General features: G+C 43.4%; 1 protein-coding gene across 1 annotated transcript in view; it reads right to left on the bottom strand.

Moving 5' to 3' along the window:
- Window positions 1-276: 276 nt before the first annotated feature.
- LOC121279225 (collagen alpha-1(XXI) chain-like) overlaps window positions 277-19246 on the bottom strand; it is a 182488-nt gene continuing 163518 nt past the window's right edge. The window contains exons 24-30 of the mRNA XM_041190265.1: window positions 16612-16656; window positions 16461-16493; window positions 15611-15757; window positions 15461-15515; window positions 10186-10371; window positions 3913-3990; window positions 277-728 (exon numbers count right to left, since the gene is read on the bottom strand). Of these exons, the coding sequence (XP_041046199.1) occupies window positions 538-728; window positions 3913-3990; window positions 10186-10371; window positions 15461-15515; window positions 15611-15757; window positions 16461-16493; window positions 16612-16656 (735 nt within the window). The 3' untranslated portion in view covers window positions 277-537. The remainder of the gene's footprint in view (window positions 729-3912; window positions 3991-10185; window positions 10372-15460; window positions 15516-15610; window positions 15758-16460; window positions 16494-16611; window positions 16657-19246) is intronic.

The following is a 19246-nucleotide window of genomic DNA, read 5'->3' on the forward strand; positions in this document are numbered from 1 at the left end:
ATAAACTCAACTCGGTAAAATATTCAAGAGGAAAGGTCAAGACAATGGGTGTCACTTGCAGCTTCTCAGTCCCATTGGTAATCTGATGGACCACCCACCTAACTTTCCTTCCTGTTGATTTCAATGGGATGAATATATAAAAGGCAGGTTCTAAAATAGGCAAGCGATCAGGTTATTAATGAGGCTGCCAAATTGGAAATTACCCCTGAAAATCCATGTATGAACCAATCTTTTCTTTCTGCAAGAACTATTTACAGAGACAATAGTAAAGCTGTTATCAAAATTTATTTTAAAAAACTGTAGGGGATAAACATACATGCACAGCACGCGGTGAGTTTAAAATGTTTGTACTGAAGTATTCCAAAATCAGTAGCAAACCAAGATAACAGACTGAAACCTGTAATAAGCAGCCACTGGTTCATGCGCCAATTGGTTTCTTCCTGAGAACCAGTTCCTCTTATTTGGCAGCAAGTGAAAGAGACTTGAGATGACATGACAGGATTCAGCTCCCAGCTGACATTGAACCGTATATGACCTTCAGAGGTTTGGTCCTTTATTAAAAGGATTTCGGCCACTATTATAGGAATTATAACAGCTCGATATATCACACACTCCAGGCATTCCTGGTGCTCCGCGCTTTCCTGGACTGCCGGGTGCTCCATTCCTTCCTGGTTCCCCATCCACTCCTGGCAATCCATGACCAGTCGGACCTGGTAATCCTGGTAGACCTAGAATTACAGTCAAATATTAAGTTATCATTCTCTGTGCATTCACATACGTGCACTGTAACCCTGATTTAGACCCCATTATTTTCTCCCTTACTCTGACTCCACCTATTAACTTCCTATTTTCTATTCTAGTGCTATGTGTTTCTCCTGCGCTGTAGCAAACCTGTGATTATTGAGTATGTTATGTATGTCAGATATAAAAGGGCTAATGTTTTGCTTTTTGTTGCTTCTGGCTGTTATGCAGCCCTCAGCATTTCTGTCCAGTTAACGATGGATTATCGGGTGGGCTGCCTAAAGGACCGGCTATCCTCCTTGCTGATGTTTCGCTATATGCTGCTAATGTGTACTACGGAACATTGAGTAACCACACAATGCTCCTATTGATGGTTGAAATAATTGGCTATGCTTACGATTGATACATCAGTCTGTTGTTCCACACATCCTCATATTTGTTGGCAGTACGTTGACTGATTATGCAGATGATGCCAAGTACACAGAGCCAGACAAGGTCAGGCTATTGGTAGCTTTGCCTGGCACTGACATTGTCAGTCTTTTGCTGCAGGTGTTTTTGCAGCTGATAGTAAGATGCACCAACTGGATCCTTTTTTTCAAAATTTATTTATTTCGTGGGATGTGGGTGTCACTGGCAAGGCCAGCATTTGTTGCATATCCCTAATTGCTTTTCATCTGAGTGGCTTGCTAGACCATTTCAGAGGACGGTCAAGAGTCAACCACATTGCTGAGAGTCTGGAGTCACATGTAGACCAGACCAGGTAAGGATGGCAGATTTCCTTCCCTAATGGACATTAGTGAATCACATGGGTTTTTATGACAATCAATGATAGTTTCAGGGTCACCAGTTTATTAATGGAATTAAAATTCCACCAGCTGCTGATTTGAACCCACATCTCCAGAGCATTAGCCTGTCTTCTGGATTACTAATTCAGTGACTTTCCCACATGCCACCAGCTTCTTGCTAACCCCAAACCTATGAAGCTAGTTCCTACAGTCATACTAGGTAGGTATCCCAGAGACTGTAGATACCATAGAGTAATGTAGGACATAAGGGGGTCATTTGAGCTAATACATCTTTGCTGGGAATTTTGACAGATATAGTTTGGCGAGTGTGACCAATCCAACTATGGTGCCTTCTGATTTCTTACTCATGTCTTATTTCATTTTCTACCACTTAAAACATGAAAGATTGCAATGGGATAAGTATTCCTAATGATAACAGTGTCTCAAAAAGGGTATACAAGCAGTTAGGCACAATAGCAGGTCTTTTGATAATATCGATCCCGATACCGTGGGAGATGTTTTACAAATCCTGTCTCCGTTAAGAACCTTCCTCCTTTAGAATGCTCTTAAGAAGAATTTCTGCACAGTTTCTCTGTGATGTTGTTAATGATTCAACTACAACTAAGGCAAAAATCACAGGAAAAATAGATTAAACTTTAGTTAAAGATTGGGGGAAAAAAATAATACTGCAAGTAAAAGCTGAAACTACAATTCAGGTGGCGAAACACTACCTGAAAAATAACAAGGAGTGCAGAAACATGGCTCAAAAATGTTTTCGTTCTGTCCATTTAAATCAATAATTCTGCCAAAACATTGGAAGTACAAACAGGCCTGCTTAAAAAACATTTGCTGGAATGTGATAACTTTGGATTCTCTGTGGCAACAGATTATCAGTTATTTTTATTCTGTTATAATTGTTATATTGGTGTGGTGGAATGAAAGAAGGGGCAGGATTTTCCCGTCAGCGAGCAGGGGTGGGGGGGTCCGCTCGCCGATGCGTAAAATGACGCATGGTGATGTCAGGCAGAACTCCCGACGTCACTGCGCCCCATTTAAATTTTCTGGTCGGCGGGGGCGCAGCAAAATCAGCTGCGTGCCCGCCGACCTGTCAATGGCCAACTGAGGCCATTGACAGTGTCATTTAGCTAATTAATGGACCTGCCCGTCCAACCTTAAGGTTGGCGGACAGGCCAGGAGCCCCGGCGGGAACTAGAAAAAGCATGAAACCTCATCCACCGGCGGGATGAGGTTTCATGTAGGTTTTTTAAAATTTTATGAAAGTTTTTGTAAAAATGATGGACATGTCCCAACTCGTGTGACAGTGTCACATGAGGTGACATGTCAGGGATTTTTTTTTTTATTTTTAATATTTTTGAGAGTAGAGCTGATCTCCCTGAGGCAGCATTTAGCCTCAGGGAGATGAATGCGCTCTTTTGTGCGCATGCACGAAAGAGCGCACTCTCGGATTTAGGGATTCTGCCCCGCCACCCGCACAGGGACCACATAGCGCTTCCATGTGGACATCGCGCTGGGTGGGCCTTAATTGGCCTGCCCATGTAAAATGGCACTGCATCGGAGGAGCGCTTGTGCGTGCTCACCATTCAACTTCGCCCCCGACGGGAGGAAAATCCTGCTCAAGGATTCTGAAGTACTGGAGAATATGAAATAGTCCAATCAACCGCAAACAATGGATCTACTAACACTTTCATTTTTCAATCAGTACCATGTGGACCTTTGAGTTAGTTTGAATCTTCCTTCACGTTTAGTATGGATCTTCCTGCATTCAAGCCATGGATTTGCTTAAACTTCAGAGAGGCAAATATTTCTTTTCTATAAAGCAGGACTAAAGCCAGGGTTTCTGAGGCTCTTCTACCGAAGCTACAGTGAATGAGTAGCAGAACCCTTTGGAAATTCCCCCAGGTAGACTGTAAGTTTTATATTAAGGCAAAAAAACTGGCTCCAAAGCAAAATGAAATCAAGTTATCCTTCATGGAAAATCTCACCCCTCTTCAATTGACTGTTAGATTGGGCCCTGGTTTTGGATTCACATTGCATTATTGCAACAGTGACACAAAACTGCTTTGCTTTAGGAAACTACAGTTATAATGTGAATGTAACTGGAGGGGACATTGGTAGATTGACATGTTTCAAAGACTGACAATATCACATTAAAACTGGCTGTCAAGAGTGCCTGACTTTCTGATTTTGCCTCTATGTTTGAGTGGTGAATTGTCTAAGCTTCACTGGCTACTTTGCCAAGGTTAGGAATTCACCATGTGCAAAATTAGACTTTGTACCAACACTAGATGTAATATGTTGGCACAGTAGCACACTCCATCATCTTATATGTATTTTCTTAATTGTTTCAGGTTTTTCTACATCTCACCTGCTTGACCAGGTGGGCCAGGTAACCCTGGATGCTCTTCACCTTTCATACCTTTGGCTCCTTTTGGTCCCTGATCGCCTAAAAACATTGATAAACAGTGACATAACGAAATAAAAGCGAAATACTGTGGATGTTGGAAATCTGAAATTAGAAACAGAAAATACCGGAAAAACTCAGTAGGTCTGGCAGCATCTGTGGAGAAAAACAGTCAACATTTCGAGTCCGTAGGACTCTTCTTGACTTGAAACGTTAACTCTGTTTCTCTCTCCACAGGTGCTGCCAGACCTGCTGAGTTTTTTCAGCATTTTCTGTTGATAAACATTGAGAGTTATTGTAGCAAACTGGCATAAAATAACACTTCAAAATTCAGTGATAATCTTCAGAGTTTAGTTTCACAGTGTTGCATTGGTTACACCTAATCTACTTGCCAAAATATACTTCATATATAATAAAATGATAATGAGTAATAGAAGCGTAGGAAATTGGGAACAGGCAGAGGCATTTAACCCCTAGTCTGCTGACATTCAATGAGATCATGTCTGATCTGTGACCTAACTCCTTTTCCCTATATGCCTCAATACATTTGGTTAACAACAATCTTTCAATCTCAATTTAACATTAAGAATTGACTTAGCATAAGTTAACATTAAGAATTGACCTAGCATCAAATGTTGTTAGGCGAAGAGAATATCAAACGTCTGTAAAAGACTTTCCTAATTTCACTCCTGAAAAAAGTGGCTGTAATTTTTAGACTATGGGCCCTTGTCCTAGACTCCCAAACCAGTGTAGTTTCACTCTATCTACCTTATCTGTTCTCACTAATATCTTGAAAACTACCCTTCGTATTACCCTTTAGTCTTCTAAATTCCACAAAATACAACCCTAGCCTGTGTAATCTCTCCTTGTAATTTAACACTTGTGGTCTGGTATTATTCTAGCAAACTATCCTGCACTAACTCTTCAAAGCCAATATATCCTTCCTTAGGTGTAGTGTCCAGAAATGCTCATGGTATACAGGTGTGGTCTAATCAGAGCTTTGTATAGCTGTATCCCCTTGAAATCTAATCCTGTAGATATAAACTCAACATTCCCTTAGCCCTTTTGATTATTTTCTGTACCTGTTCATGATATTTTAATGATCTATTTACCTGGACCCCAAGTACCTTTGGACCTCCACTGTTTCTAACTTTTGACCATTTAGAAATCGCTTTAAATCTATGCTTTTCATCTCTAAAGTGGATGACCTCATATTTGCCTACACTGAAATCCAGTTTTCTCCATTCACTTTATCTATTAATATCTCTTTGTAATTTTATGCTTCCATCTACACAGATTACAATGCTGCCCAACTTTGTGTTACCTTCAAATTTGGATATGTGACTTTCCAACCCATCATCTAAGTCATTAATAAACATGATTATTATTGAGGGCCCAACACAGATTGTTGTGGGACACCATTAGATCATTAGTCACATCTGCCTATAAGAATACTTGGTGAACCACATGCTAGCTATCTAGCCAATTGGCCCCCATTGTTAATTATAGACTCTTGATGTTACACTAACTGGTCTATAATTCCCTGGGTGGTCTCTCTCACTTGTCTTAGGTACAGAACCATGTGCAATTTTTTAACCTAAAGGAACAATACTTGAATCAAGAGAACTTTTGAAGATCTTAGAGCATCTACAATGGCCTCATCTACTTCCTTTGAAACCCTGTGAGTGAAAAGCAACTGGACTTAGAAACTTGCCACATTTTTCATGCCATTATTTTCTTCATTAGTGTTAATTTGCTTATGTTAATTTTGGTGAGCCCCATCCCAAATTCCTTGGGATTTCCAGATTGTTATCCTCCTTCCTCTACAATAAATACTGATGCAAAGTAATTATTTAACATGTCCGTCTTTTCCTCATTTTCATTTATAATATCATCACTGTTAGTTTTAAAAGTCCAGATTACTCTGCCTAAATCATCCTCTTTCTCCTAACATAATTGAAAAGTGTTTTCTGTTGATTTTGAAATCCTTTGCAAATTTCATTTCATGCTCCCAGCTCGTATAGCCCTTAATTACCAACTGTTCTGTCAACCTTTGCTGTTCTTTGTGTCTCTGTTTCCCAGGGCTTACTATTTACATTATTATATGTTTTTTTTCCCATTTACTCTTGTTGGCCTTTACTTACTTAGTTTCCTTAGGTTTTTTTTTTGGCAAGTAGAGCTCTGGCCTCATAAGGGTAAAAACTACCTTTTCCACTTGAGCCTTCCCCCCCACAGCCCCCAGCCCCCATTCACTAGTTTAAAGTCCTTATGTCTACCCCATTTATCCTTTTCACCAGGATCCTGGTGACAGCCTGGATCAGGTGGAGCCCATCCCAACACTACAGTTCCTTCCTATCCCGGTACAGGTTAAGGAAGGCGATTGCCTAGAAATTAGAATGTTTCTTGCGCCAGGATAGATTTGGCCCAAGGCACACCTGATATTGGGCCTCGTGTCTTATTTACAAGATATCGGCAAGTTACAAATGTCTGTCTGGTGATTACAGACAATTTGACAGTAAAGGTGATTTCAATTTCAGGCCTCTGTATCCTGGGAGAGCGATGAATATGACTGGGAGCGAGGATGGAAATAACCAGGGTAGTGCTGAATTGGGGCCAGTCTTTGGCTTGACGTTCAAGCAAATATTTTTTTTAAAAAGCACATCATTTTGATTGCAGCCTCCCCTTTAAAGGACAGTCATTTTGACCATAAGTAAACTTGATTACCCTACAGCAGTCATTACTAGCCCTGAGAAGGAGTCTTGAAACAACTGTTAGGCTCTACACAAAGGGCCTAGCACTCATTTCAGGCAGGGGCCTTGGACACCTCTATTTTTGCCTCTACCAAAATGGTACTGAATGCGCAGTCATCCACCACACCAGTTACTGTAGGCAATTGCTTTGCGCCTGGAAAACTTGTGTAGCAAATCAAATTTCGAGACCAATGTTCCTTTAAAACAAAATAACAGTATTTCCCTGCTCTCTTGCTCAGAGTCATAGAGTTATACAGCACAGAAACAGGCCCTTCGGCCCATTGTGTCCATGCCAGCCATCAAGCACCTATCTATTCTAATCCCATTTTCCAGCACTTGGCCCATAGCCCTGTATGCTATGGTGTTTCAAGTGTTCATCTAAATACTTCTTAAACGTTGTGAGGGTTCCTGCCTCTACCACCACCTCAGGCAGTGTGTTCCAAATTCCAACCACCCTCTAGGTGAAAAAGTTTTTCCTCAAATCCCCTCTAAACCTCCTGCCCCTTACCTTAAATCTATGCCCCCCTTGTTAATGACACCTCTGCTAAGTGGAAAAAGTTTCTTCCAATCTACCCTATCTATGCCACTCATAATTTTGTACACCTCTATCAGGTCCCCCTTCAGCCTTCTCTACTCTAAGGAAAACAACCCTAGCTTATCCAGTCTCTCTTCATAGCTGAAATGCTCCAGTCCAGGCAACATCCTAGTGAATCTCTTCTGCACTCTCTCTAGTGCAATCACATCCTTTCTATAGTGTGGCAACCAGAACTGCACACAGTACTCCAGCTGTGGCCTAACTAGCATTTTACAGAGCTCCAGCATAACCTCCCTCCTCTTAAATTCTCTGCCTCGGCTAATAAAGGCAAGTATCCCATATGCCTGCTTAATCACCTGTGCTGCTGCCTTCAGGGATCTATGAACATGTATACCAAGATCCCTTTGATCCTCTGTACTTCCTAGGGCCTATTATTCATTGTGTATTCCCTTGATGTGTAAGTCCTCCCAAAATCCATCACCTCACACTTCTCATGATTAAATTCCATTTGCTGCTGCTCTGCCTATCTTATCAGTCGACCTATATCGTCCTCTAATCTAAGGCTTTCCTCCTCACTATTTACGGCACCACCAATTTTCATGTCATCTGTGAACTTACTAATCATACCTACTATATTCACATCTAAATCATTAATGTACACTACAAACAGCAAGGATCTCAGCACTGATCCCTGCTGTACACCACTCATCACAGGCTTCCAATCACAGAAACAACCTTCGACCATCACCCTCCAGCCACTAAGCCAATTCTGGATCCAATTTACCAAATTGCCCTGGATCCCATGGGCTCTTACCTTCTTGACCATTCTCCCATGCAGGACCTTGTCAAAAACCTTACTGATGTCTATGTAGACTACATCAACTGAACTACCCTCATCTACACAGCTAGTCACCTCGTCAAAAAATTCAATCAAATTTGTTAGGCATGATCTCCCCCAGACAAAGCCATGCTGACTATCCCTGATAAATCCCTGCCTCTCCAAGTGGAGATTAATCATGTCCCTCAGAATTTTTTCCAATAGTTTCTCTACCAGTGATGTTGGACTCACTGGCCTGTAGTTACCTGGTTTATCCCTACTACCCTTCTTGAATAATGGTATCACATTTGCTGTCCTCCAGTCCTCTGGCACCTCTCCTGTGGCCAGAGAGGATTTGAAAATTAGTGTCAGAGCCCCTGCAATCTCCTCCCTTACCTCACTGCTCCTTCCCCATGGCCCTACAACCTTTTCTCCCTGCAAGTATACATCCAATTCCATTTTGAAAATTAATATTGAATCTGTTACTACAATTTTTTTAGTCACCACTAATTAGTTATAAAGCCAGCATGTAATCAAGAAGGCGAATGGAATGCTATCCTTTATTAGGAGAGGAATTGAACATCAAAATAGGGATCAAAAACAGAAAATGCTGGAAAAACTCAGCAGGTCTAACAGCATCTGTGGAGAGAGAAAAAAAAACAAAGTTAACATTTTGAGGCCATCTGACCCTTCTTCAGAGCTGAACAGAAGTGGAAATGTGATGAAATTTATACTGTTTAGTGGGGAGGAGAGAGAAAGAGAGAGAGAGAGAGAGATCGAGCAGGTAGAGCTGGATAGAAGGCCTGCGATAGGTGGGGACAAAGGAGGGATTGACGAAGATGTCATGAACTAAAGGACAAAGGGATTGTTAATGGTAGCAGTTAGTGCTAAAAAAATAAGGTGCTAATAGTGGTATAAAGATAAGAAAGCAGAATGTGATAATAGCAGAACAAGAATAGCATTGTGTGAAAGAACAACATGGATCAAGTAATAGATGGCCCTGTAGGGGATGGGGTGGGGGGGAGAAATAAAGGATAGAAAATGGGATAAAAAGGTGTTAAAACTATGGATAAATGAATAAACATAAAAATAAACCAAGTGGGTAAAAAATAGAAATGAATGCAGAAGAAAGGGGATGAAAAAAAGTGGGTGAGGATGGAGGAGAGAGTTCATGGTCTGAAGTTGTCAATATTCAGTCCGGAAGGTTGTAAAGTGCCTAAGTGGAAGATGAGGTGCTGTTCCTCCAGTTTGTGTTGGGCTTCACTGAAACATTGCAGCAGGCCAAGGATGGACATGAGGGCAGGATGGAGTGTTGAAATGACAAGCGACTGGAAGGTATGGGTCACGCTTGCGGACAGACCGGAGCTGTTCCACAAAGCGGTCACCCAGTCTGTGTTTGGCCTCCCCAATGTAGAGGAGACTGTATTGGGAGCAGCGGATGCAATAGACAGAAATAAAAATAAGGATGGTATGTTTCAGTTATACAGGGCATTGGTGAGGCCACAACTCAAATACTATAAGCAGTTTTGGTCTCCTTATTGAAGGAAGGATGTAAATGTGCTGGAGGCAGTTCAGAGGAGGTTTACTAGATTAATGCCTGGAATGAGCGGGTTGTCTTATGAGGAAAGGTTGGACAGGCTGGGCTTGTTTCCACTGGAGTTTAGAAGCGTGAGGGGTGACTTGACTCAAGTATATAAAGCCCTGAATGGTCTTGACAAGGTGGATGTGGAAAGGATGTTTCCTCTTGAGGGTGAGTCCAGAAATAGGGGGCACTGTTTTAAAATTAGGGGTTCCCTTTTTAGGACAGAGATGAGGAGAAATTTTTTTCTCTGAAGGTTGTGCAGGACCTTGGAACTCTTTGTCTGGGTAGGCGGTGGAAGCAGGGTCACTGAATATTTTTAAGGCAGAGGTACACAGATTCTTGTTAGGCATGGGAATCAAAGGTTATTGGGGGTAGATGGGAATGTAGAACTCGAAACACAAACAGATTAGCCATGATCTTATTGAATGGCGGAGCATGCTCAAGGGGCCATATGGCCCACTTTCTCCTATTTTGTACTTTCATATGGGACTACTTGTATTGGGATCTGAGCCCCGTAGGAAATGTTTTCTGAATTAACATTGCTTTATTGTACCTTTCATTCCTGGTAATCCAGGCATACCAGGTAGACCTCGGTATCCTCGTCTGGCTGATCTGCCTGGGTAGCCGGGTAATCCTCGTTGTCCCTGCTGTCCTGGCATTCCAGGTTGTCCAGGTGTTCCTTTAAATCCTTCACATTGACAACTGGGTCTCATGCTTTGAAGTAGTGATGGCAACTGAGCTGTATAATAAATAAAAAAGCTGATGGACTTTGTTGCGAGGATGTGCTTTTTATATAAGAAGATACAATTCTTAATTCTTCCTTTGCTGGCTGCTTAAAAGAACAATAAACTGTAACCACCACCAAAACCACCCCCCCACTTTAAGAAAATAGAAGATCGCTAGTCAGCCAGAATATACAACTTACATTCCGCCCAAGTGGGATGAAAAGGGAACAGGCACCCCCAAGCCTTTCCATAGCCTCCCACCAAGGAGAATGAAAGACCCCATCTCCTGTTGGTGTTCACACTATCTTGAAAATTGTCAAAAGTTTCTGAGATGAGACATTAGAATCTGATTACCTGTTCTACTAAATAATGACTACAGCAGACATAGTAATCAAATTCCTCTGGAATATACAGATAGCTGGGCTTTTAAAAACTGTTTTAACAAGCCAGAACTGACAAGGTTAGGTCAGAATTCTATACTGAAGAGCAGCAAGGAAGCTGTTTTCACTCACTCTCTCTCAAAAGTGTTGCGCCTGGGTTTGCAAAGTAGCCATCCTCGGAAGAGAAATCTACTGCAAACTCAGATCTTTTGGGAATAAAATGTGGAAATCTGCTCCATACTACACCCAGGAAGGCAAGTGAATAAAACAGCCACAACGTAGAATCATTGCACGAGACCAGCCAGGGAACAGTTACCCATATGTATTTCTTTGTTTTATCTTCTTGACAAACTGTAAAAATCCCTTAAGTTATCCTCTATCCTGCCATCCATACTAGTGTGACTGTGGGCCCAGAGACTGAGTGTGACTTTTGAATGGTGGTTGTGATTTACCCAGTTTCTTTAAAATTTGGGAAGTAGGGTCAACAACTTACCTTGTCCTTTGTTTAAACTCGGAAAACCTACCTGGCTAATTCATTAAAGTTTGAAGGCATACAAAGTGGGACTCCTGCAGTATTGGCAAAGCACATCTTCGCTAAATTCACATAAAAACCCTGTTACAGTCAGATTTGGAGTGGTACAATAGGGGATTCACTTTTACCCTCATGTGGCTGTAACAACTTGCATTTATATAGTGCTTTTCATAACCATTAGATGTCTCAAAACGCTTTATAGTCAATGAAATGCGTTTGAAGTGTAGTCATTGTTGCAATGCAGGAAACACAGCAACCAATTTGCAGACAGCAAACTCCCAAAAACAGCAATGTGATAATGGCCAGATAATCTGGTTTTGTGATGTTGATTGAAGGATAAATATTGATCAGGAACACTGAGCATAGCTCCTCTGTTCTTCTTCAAAACAAGATCTCTTACATCCATCTGAGCAGGCAGATGGGGCCTTAGCTTAACACCTCAGCTGAGAAACGGCACCTCCAACAGTGCAGTACTTCCTCAGTACTGCATAGGAGTTGTCAGCCTTGATTTTTGTGCTCAAACCCCCTAGTGGGTCTTGAACTTGGAACTTTGTGACTCAGGTGAGAGTTCTACCAACGAATCCACACCTGACACAATATAAAATGGCTCTTTCCTAAAACTTCTGACTGCAGGTTATTATTCTGCAAAAATATGTCAGGCCCTCTTTTGGCACAATAGACTTCAAGCAAGATGGCGATGAGGCCCTAGAATTTGTGGTACAGACCTAAGGAGGTCAAAAATAAAGTCAGGATTCCAGATCCTGCACTGTTACCCCTGTGGGGAATCTACTGGCAACGAGCAAGGAGAGGATTGAACTCTGATGTTATGAGCTCCTTTGTTGACAACATTCAACAACGTAGATAAATCTACAACAGAAATATATAGATATCCAAAAACAGTCCAGAAGCGCTCCCCATTTTCCAATGGAAAGGGGCAAACAGGCAATGTGATTCCACGCTTCAACGACACTCCAATGTAATCTGTAACTAGGAAGGATATGTGGTTGAATGGGGGTAATACAATCTACCTCCCCCAGGAGAAACATCTTGCTTCTGCTCAAATTAATGAACAGGGGAATGAGGAACATAAAAATTAGCACCTTATTAACGTGTGGTGCCACACTAGAGATCGAAAGCACTGTGCCGCCACGCCACCCTGTGTGCCTATTGTTCCCTACCCAGAATGGAAGATGGTTATGTTAATGCCCTTTGTGATCAGTGCACTGCTTTTTGATTTGGTCTGCAGGGCACACACTTCATAATGAAAAATAAAAACGTAGAAACGTTCAATAGAACTTGTACCAACCCATGTTTGAGAGGTTTATAAGAGCCCCAGGGCGGAATCGTCCCAGATTTGCACTAAGTGTGGTAGCAGGTGGGTAAAAGAACATTTTACCTGCTGGCCACAAAGGCAGGTTTTCGCACTGTACCATCCCAATCCTGTCACTTTAATTATGCATTCCTGGGAAACATGCCGTTTTGACGGCGGGCTCTCAATCGCTTGCCACGCCATCACCTCACCACTTCCTCATGCCAGGCGTCATATTTAAAGTGCAGCCGCGTGCACACTTCTTAGTCCTTCAGCCCAGGAATGCTGCACAGAAGGCAAGGCCTGAAAGGCAAGAAGACTGTAGCCGCCCGATTCAGTGATGCCGTCCCTGGAATGCCTTTTGGACACTGAGGAGGCCCGCCGTAATGTCCTCTACCCCACTCTGGCCACAGGGAGGGCAGCAACATCACCAATCTGGCTTGGGAGGTGGTGGCTGTGGTGATCAGTGCCAATGCCCTGCAAAAGAGGATAGCCACCTAAGGGCCGAAGCAGGATGATGTGGTTGACCGCTTGTTGCCACGGTGATCTGAGCGCCACGTGAGTGCAGTCAATGGCACCCTGCACCTGCAGGAAAACCGAGATCTGGGCAAATCCCAGCACTCTTGCATCCTGGCTTTCCCGGTCCGGGCGAAATGCACAAAGCTGTGTCCCTTTGCGAAGATGGTGTCCGTGACCACAATGGTGCACTGGTGGGTGGAGGCTTGCGATATCCCACAAAGGTCACCTGTGGAGCCCTGAAAGGTGCCACTGGTGTAGAAATTGAGTGCCGTGGTCACTTTCATGGCCACTGGCAGTGGATGCCCTCCGTGTCCTTGTGCTGTCAAATCCTGCAGCAGGTGGCAGATGTGACTGACCAGTTCCCTGGATATGCTCAGTCTTTGGTGACACTGGTTCTCGGTCACCTGCAGGAATGAAAGGTGGTGTCTACAGACCCTGGGTGTCACTAGGCACCGACCAGCGATGGTTCACTGTGGCTCTTCAGTGGCGTGAGTGGGAGCCCCAGCCACCCCTTCTTCCTGAAGGTGCTGCTCCTCCCTCTGCCCAGACGCCTCTGTCGCCCTCTTCTCCTTCATCTCCGCTCTCTGTATGTCACGAGGCATACAGCTAGGTCACCAGGCTCCATGATCCTGATGTACTCATCCTGTAGGATGAAAGAGAGAGAGAGAGTCAGCTTGAGTGTTTGAAGAACCATTCTTGGTTAAGTCTGAAGGCCGCTTAATGCATCCCAGAGAGTGCTGGTCACCACTTAGAAGACCAGAGATTAGTGCGCTGCATGGCTGCCTGAAACCCACTCACCTCCGCCCCACTCCACCTGACTGATTGGCAGCAGCTTTGCCCACTGGACTGCATGCTCTGCTGTCAGCTCAGGCACGGTGTTCTCCTAACCCACACTGCAAGGCTGCGCTGTTAGCTTGAACCACGGGGGAGACTGGTCCAAACCGGGATGATGACATTGCAAATGGCTGTGACCCTCCACCAGTGTGTGCTCCATGACCAGCTTTCGCAAGGAGATTGTACAACATGCCCAGTCGTCCAATTGGTCTGCGGTGCATTAAAACGCTTATTAGTTTGCAGTCTGTGCCGGAAGGGTGAAAAGCTCTGGAGCACTTGGTGACAATTTCACGCCTCTGCGTTGCTTGAGTGGGCAGATAAGCTAGTGGCCCGACTCCAAGCATGTCAATGTAGCTTGAACTGTCTCAGCTGCAGAGGCATGGTCACTGTACACAAGGTTTCCTTCCCTAATGCATTGGCCACTTCCCTCCCCCCACCCCCCTTCCCCCCTACCCCATCGCTGCATGTGCTTTTGCACTCGCCTCAATCACAGGGCAGCCTTTGCCCCTGCACCGCACTGTCAGCCAGCCGGGAAAAAGCGACCCGCCTGTGGGCTCGCCTGAATGTGCGGCGCCTCGACCTTGAAGCCTAATGGGCGACCCTTGCGAGCGCTGCGCAACGTTACAGTTTCACTCACCTCTGAGTTCCCCTCGTGGTGCAGCCCGCCATGTGCACACCTTATAAATGCTGTTGTGAAACACGTTGGCCTGTAATGACGCTGACGTGCTCGGATGATCCAGTGCGGGGCGATGATTCCAGTGAGCTGGGCTTAAAATGACATGCAGATGTATTACAATTAAGTTCCCGGCGTCTGACAGTGGCAAACGTGGCCCGCCATTGACGGGCGCAGTGCACGGTTGAAAACGTTTTTCATGATGGCATGAAACTGACCTTTGGCCTTCTCGCCATATTGTCTGTTCACGCCCGCCATGACGCCCAACTCCCAGCGCCAGCAGGCACGGAAATTTCCGCCCTTAGAGTCATTACAACCCAGGAGGCCACTCAGTCCACCAAGTCCATGCCAGCTCTCCATCGATTTGTCTTGAACATGTTCAGTGATTGAGATTCCACAGCCCTCTGGGGTACAGAATTCCAAAGATTCACCACCCTCTGACTGAAGAAATTCCTTCCCATCTCAGTCTTAAATGGCCTACCCCTTATCCTGAGTTTATATCCCCTGGTTTTAGCCACTAGCCAGGGGAAACATCTTACCTACATCCAGCCTGTCACGCCCTGTAGGAATTTTTAAAGTTTTCTTCGAAATTCCAGGGAATACAAACCCAGTCTCCTCAATCTCTCCTCATAAAACAATCCCGCCATCCCAGGGATTAATCTGGTGAACCCCCATTGTACTCCCTCTAAGACAAGTATATCCTTCCTTAGATAAAGGGACCAAAACTGTGCACATTACCCCAGGTGACGTCTCACCAAGACTCTATACAAGTGCAGCAAGACTCCTACTGTATTCATATCGTGAAAGCTCTAACAATGTTATTTCGAAAAGTGAAACTGTAATTATAAGTACTCACTGCGAAGCATGTCAGTGCAGAGTTTCATTACTCGTTCATCCGTGACAGGCTTTGCCTTAATAGAGCAAACGTGTTATTATACAGTGTTATGGGCACATATTATGCACATTGAAAAACAAATCGTAGGAGTGGTATTCTAATTACACCTACAGGTTTCCCAGGAAGTCCAGGAACACCAGGCAGTCCATACGGGCCTTCCTGGCCTGAAGGTCCACGTGGTCCTATTGGGCCCATTAGGCCAGGCTCTCCATTCTTGCCATCAGTTCCCCTCTCACCAGACAAACCCGCATTACCTTTCTAAGTTACATAAAAGAAAAATGCATATGTTACATATGAAGATATATCACAAGGAGTAGGCCATACAGCCTCTTGAGCCTGCTCTGCCATTCAATAAGGTCATGGCTGATCTTCTACCTCAACTCCACTCTGCCATCCTAACCTCATATCCCTGGATTTCCATCATATCCAAAAGTCAATCAATACTCACCAACTGAGCAGCCACAACCCTCTGGAGTTGAGCATCCCTAGGCTCGCCTAAATGTTCCAGCCAGTGTTACATCTAAAATCAATCCTACGCCACAAACAATAAATAACTTATCTGCTACAAAGGTGTGCAAGGGTATTAGACAGGGGGCAGAAAAAGATTCACGAGAATGGTTCCAGGGATGAGGAGCCTTAGTTACAGGGATAGATTGGGAAAGCTAGGGCTGTTCTCCTTGGAGTAGAGAAGATTAAGAAGAGATTTGATGGAAGTGTTCAAAGTCTGGACAATGTAGATAGAGAGAAACTGTCCCTCACACCCGTCTGCCCCCGAATTGAAGCAGGCTCCTCCCACTGGGACTAGTTGTGTTGCTGGCTGGCTGGTCAAAGTCCCCTTGAAGGGAACATCTACCCTTATATTACTGCGTTGACAAGGGAGAGCTGTTTTGGTAAAAAGAGATTAGGAAGCAGAATAAATTGAGAATTCAACTTTGTTTCTTGAAATCTCGCAGACAATTACCTCTCCTTTTGTTCCTTTGGCACCAATAGTTCCCTGAGGAAATGTGAACACAGCAGGTTACTGGTGAAACACTTGGAAGAAAGTGAATTACATTTGCAAATGATGACATATGTATTTCATATTCCGTGTGTGCAAACGTTTTATTGATTACCTGTGGCCCTGGCGATCCAGGGGGTCCTTCTTTTCCTTTCTCAGCCTAAACGACAAAATCGATATAATGTTACATGGAAGCATACCTTCCCTACGAATCCCACTCCCTGTTAGCAACGTCAGATCATGGAATCATCCCTTATACATAATCAAACTCAAACCAGTTAATAAAGAATAGATATACAATTTCATCACATAAAAACTGCTAACCCCACAGGTTTCACCCTGTCTTGGTGAGCTTTCGTTGAAACCGACGACTCGCCTAAATGTTCCAGCCAGTGTTACATCTAAAATCAATCCTACGCCACAAACAATAAATAACTTATCTGCTACAAAGGTGTGCAAGGGTATTAGACAGGGGGCAGAAAAAGATTCGCGAGAATGGTTCCAGGGATGAGGAGCCTTAGTTACAGGGATAGATTGGGAAAGCTGGGGCTGTTCTCCTTGGAGTAGAGAAGATTAAGAAGAGATTTGATGGAAGTGTTCAAAGTCTGGACAATGTAGATAGGGAGAAACTGTTCCCGTTGGTGGAAGGATCAAGAACTAGATGACATTGATTTAAGTGATTGCGAAAGAAGAAATGGCGACACGAGGAAAAAAACTTCTTAATGCAGCGACTGGTTAGGATCTGGAATCCGCTGCCTGAGAGGGTGTAGAGGCAGGATCAATCATGGCTTTTAAAGGAGAGGTGGATAATTATATGAAGAGAGAAGATTTACAGGGCTGTGGGGAAAAGGCAGGGGAGTGAGGGTAGCCAAGTTGCTCCTGCAGACAGCGCTGGCATGCTGAGGACAGGCCAAATGGCCTCTTTCTGTACTGTAACCAATTTATGGTTCTATGAGCAGTGCTTTTCACCTTACTTAAATATACTGCAGTTCCATATTTGGTGATAAAGGTAACAGTTTTAAAACTACTGCTGGAGAAAATTAATGTGTCACCTGCAACAAGCTTGGGGTTGAACAGAACACGCCACAATTACTGGAGTCATCTTATCTCATGAGCAAGGGAAGATGATGAGAGCGTGCTATGTGCAACCTTCTGTCTTTCCACGTTCCACATCGCAAATCATAATACATATTTAGATTAGAAAATTTCCTGGCAACATACTAAGTAACAATTATTACATTTTGTCTCTGGTCATGTGAAAAGACCTGCAAAATGAGTATCTCCATCTTAACGTGTCTTACCAGTTTAACTGTAGCAAAATATGATTTTGATAGTGGCCTGCTCCAATGTGAATGGCAAAGCTTAAGATGATAGTGGAAGATTCTGTTCCACATTGAAAATGAAAGCTTGAATATGTTTTTAAACAAAATTAGTGACTAGTTTGCATGATGTATCACAGAATTCCAACACCAGCTTTGGGCTCAGCTGGTTTTATAACTATAATAGCAATGCCAATGGAATCGTTTAGTATTACAGCTTTGTAATATTTTAGCCGTTAGTTTGTTTCTACTGTGTTTAATTGAACTGATTGTTATTGAGTTTGGGGTTCAGGAACGGAGAGACATGGGCTTTGAGAGTGGCAGGCGAAGTTAAGAAGGCTGTTTAAAAAAGCATACATAGTCCGTGGCTTCATTAATGGAAGCATATAACACAAAAGCAAGGAAGTTACATTGAATATTTAGAAAAACATTGGCTAAGCCCCAGCTGGTTGGAGTCCAATTGGAGTATTGTGATCAATCCTGGGCACCGCACTTTAGAAAGGATGTCAAAGCCTTGTAGAGGGTGAAGAAGAGATTTGCTCGAATGGTACTGGAGATGTAAGAGTTCAATTATATAGAAAGACTGAAGAAGCTGGGGTTTTTCTCCTTACAGCAGAGAAAATTAAGAGGAGAATTCTGTTATGTAGTGAGTTACCAGGATATTTGAACATAATCATGAATGGTTTTGATAGCGCAAATAAAGCAAACTGTTTCCAGTGGCAAGGGGTGGGGGAGGGGGGGTGGTGGTCACCAACCACTAGACATGGATTTAAGACAATTGGCAAAAGAACCACAGATGAGATGAGGAGTTGTTTTTTTAAAAATGCAGAGTTATGATCTGGAACGCCTGAAAGGGTCATGGAAGCATATTCAATAATAACATTCAAGGGGGAACTGGATAGATATTTGAAGTGGTGAAAAAAATTGCAGGTCTATGGGGAGTGGGATTAATTGACTAGCTCTTAATGGACCCAGCATGGGCATGATGGGGTGAAGGGTTTCCTTCTATGCTGCATCATTCTACTTTTCTCCAGTGCTCAAGAACTGTCTCACTTATAAGAACCAAATGCCAATGGCATTATTTAAAACAAAAGTGGGAAAGGAAGTACATACAAACATATGAAATAGAAGCAGAACTAGGCCATTTGGCATCTACAGCCTGCTCCACCATTCAGTAAGATCATGGCTGATCTATTTGTGTTTTGAATTCCACATTCCCATCTACTGCCTGAGAACCTTTGATTCCCTTGCCTAACAAGAATTTATCTACCTCCGCCTTAAAAATATTCAATGACCCTGCCTCCACCACTTTCTGAGGCAGAGAGTTCCAAAGATGCATACCCTCTGAGAGAAAAAATGTCTCCTCATCTCAGTCCTAAAAGGATGACTCCTAATTTTAAAACAGTGCCCTCCTAGTTCTGGACTCACCAC

Source organism: Carcharodon carcharias, chromosome 6, assembly GCF_017639515.1.
Source record: "Carcharodon carcharias isolate sCarCar2 chromosome 6, sCarCar2.pri, whole genome shotgun sequence".
In the NCBI taxonomy this organism is placed as follows: Eukaryota; Metazoa; Chordata; class Chondrichthyes; order Lamniformes; family Lamnidae; genus Carcharodon; species Carcharodon carcharias.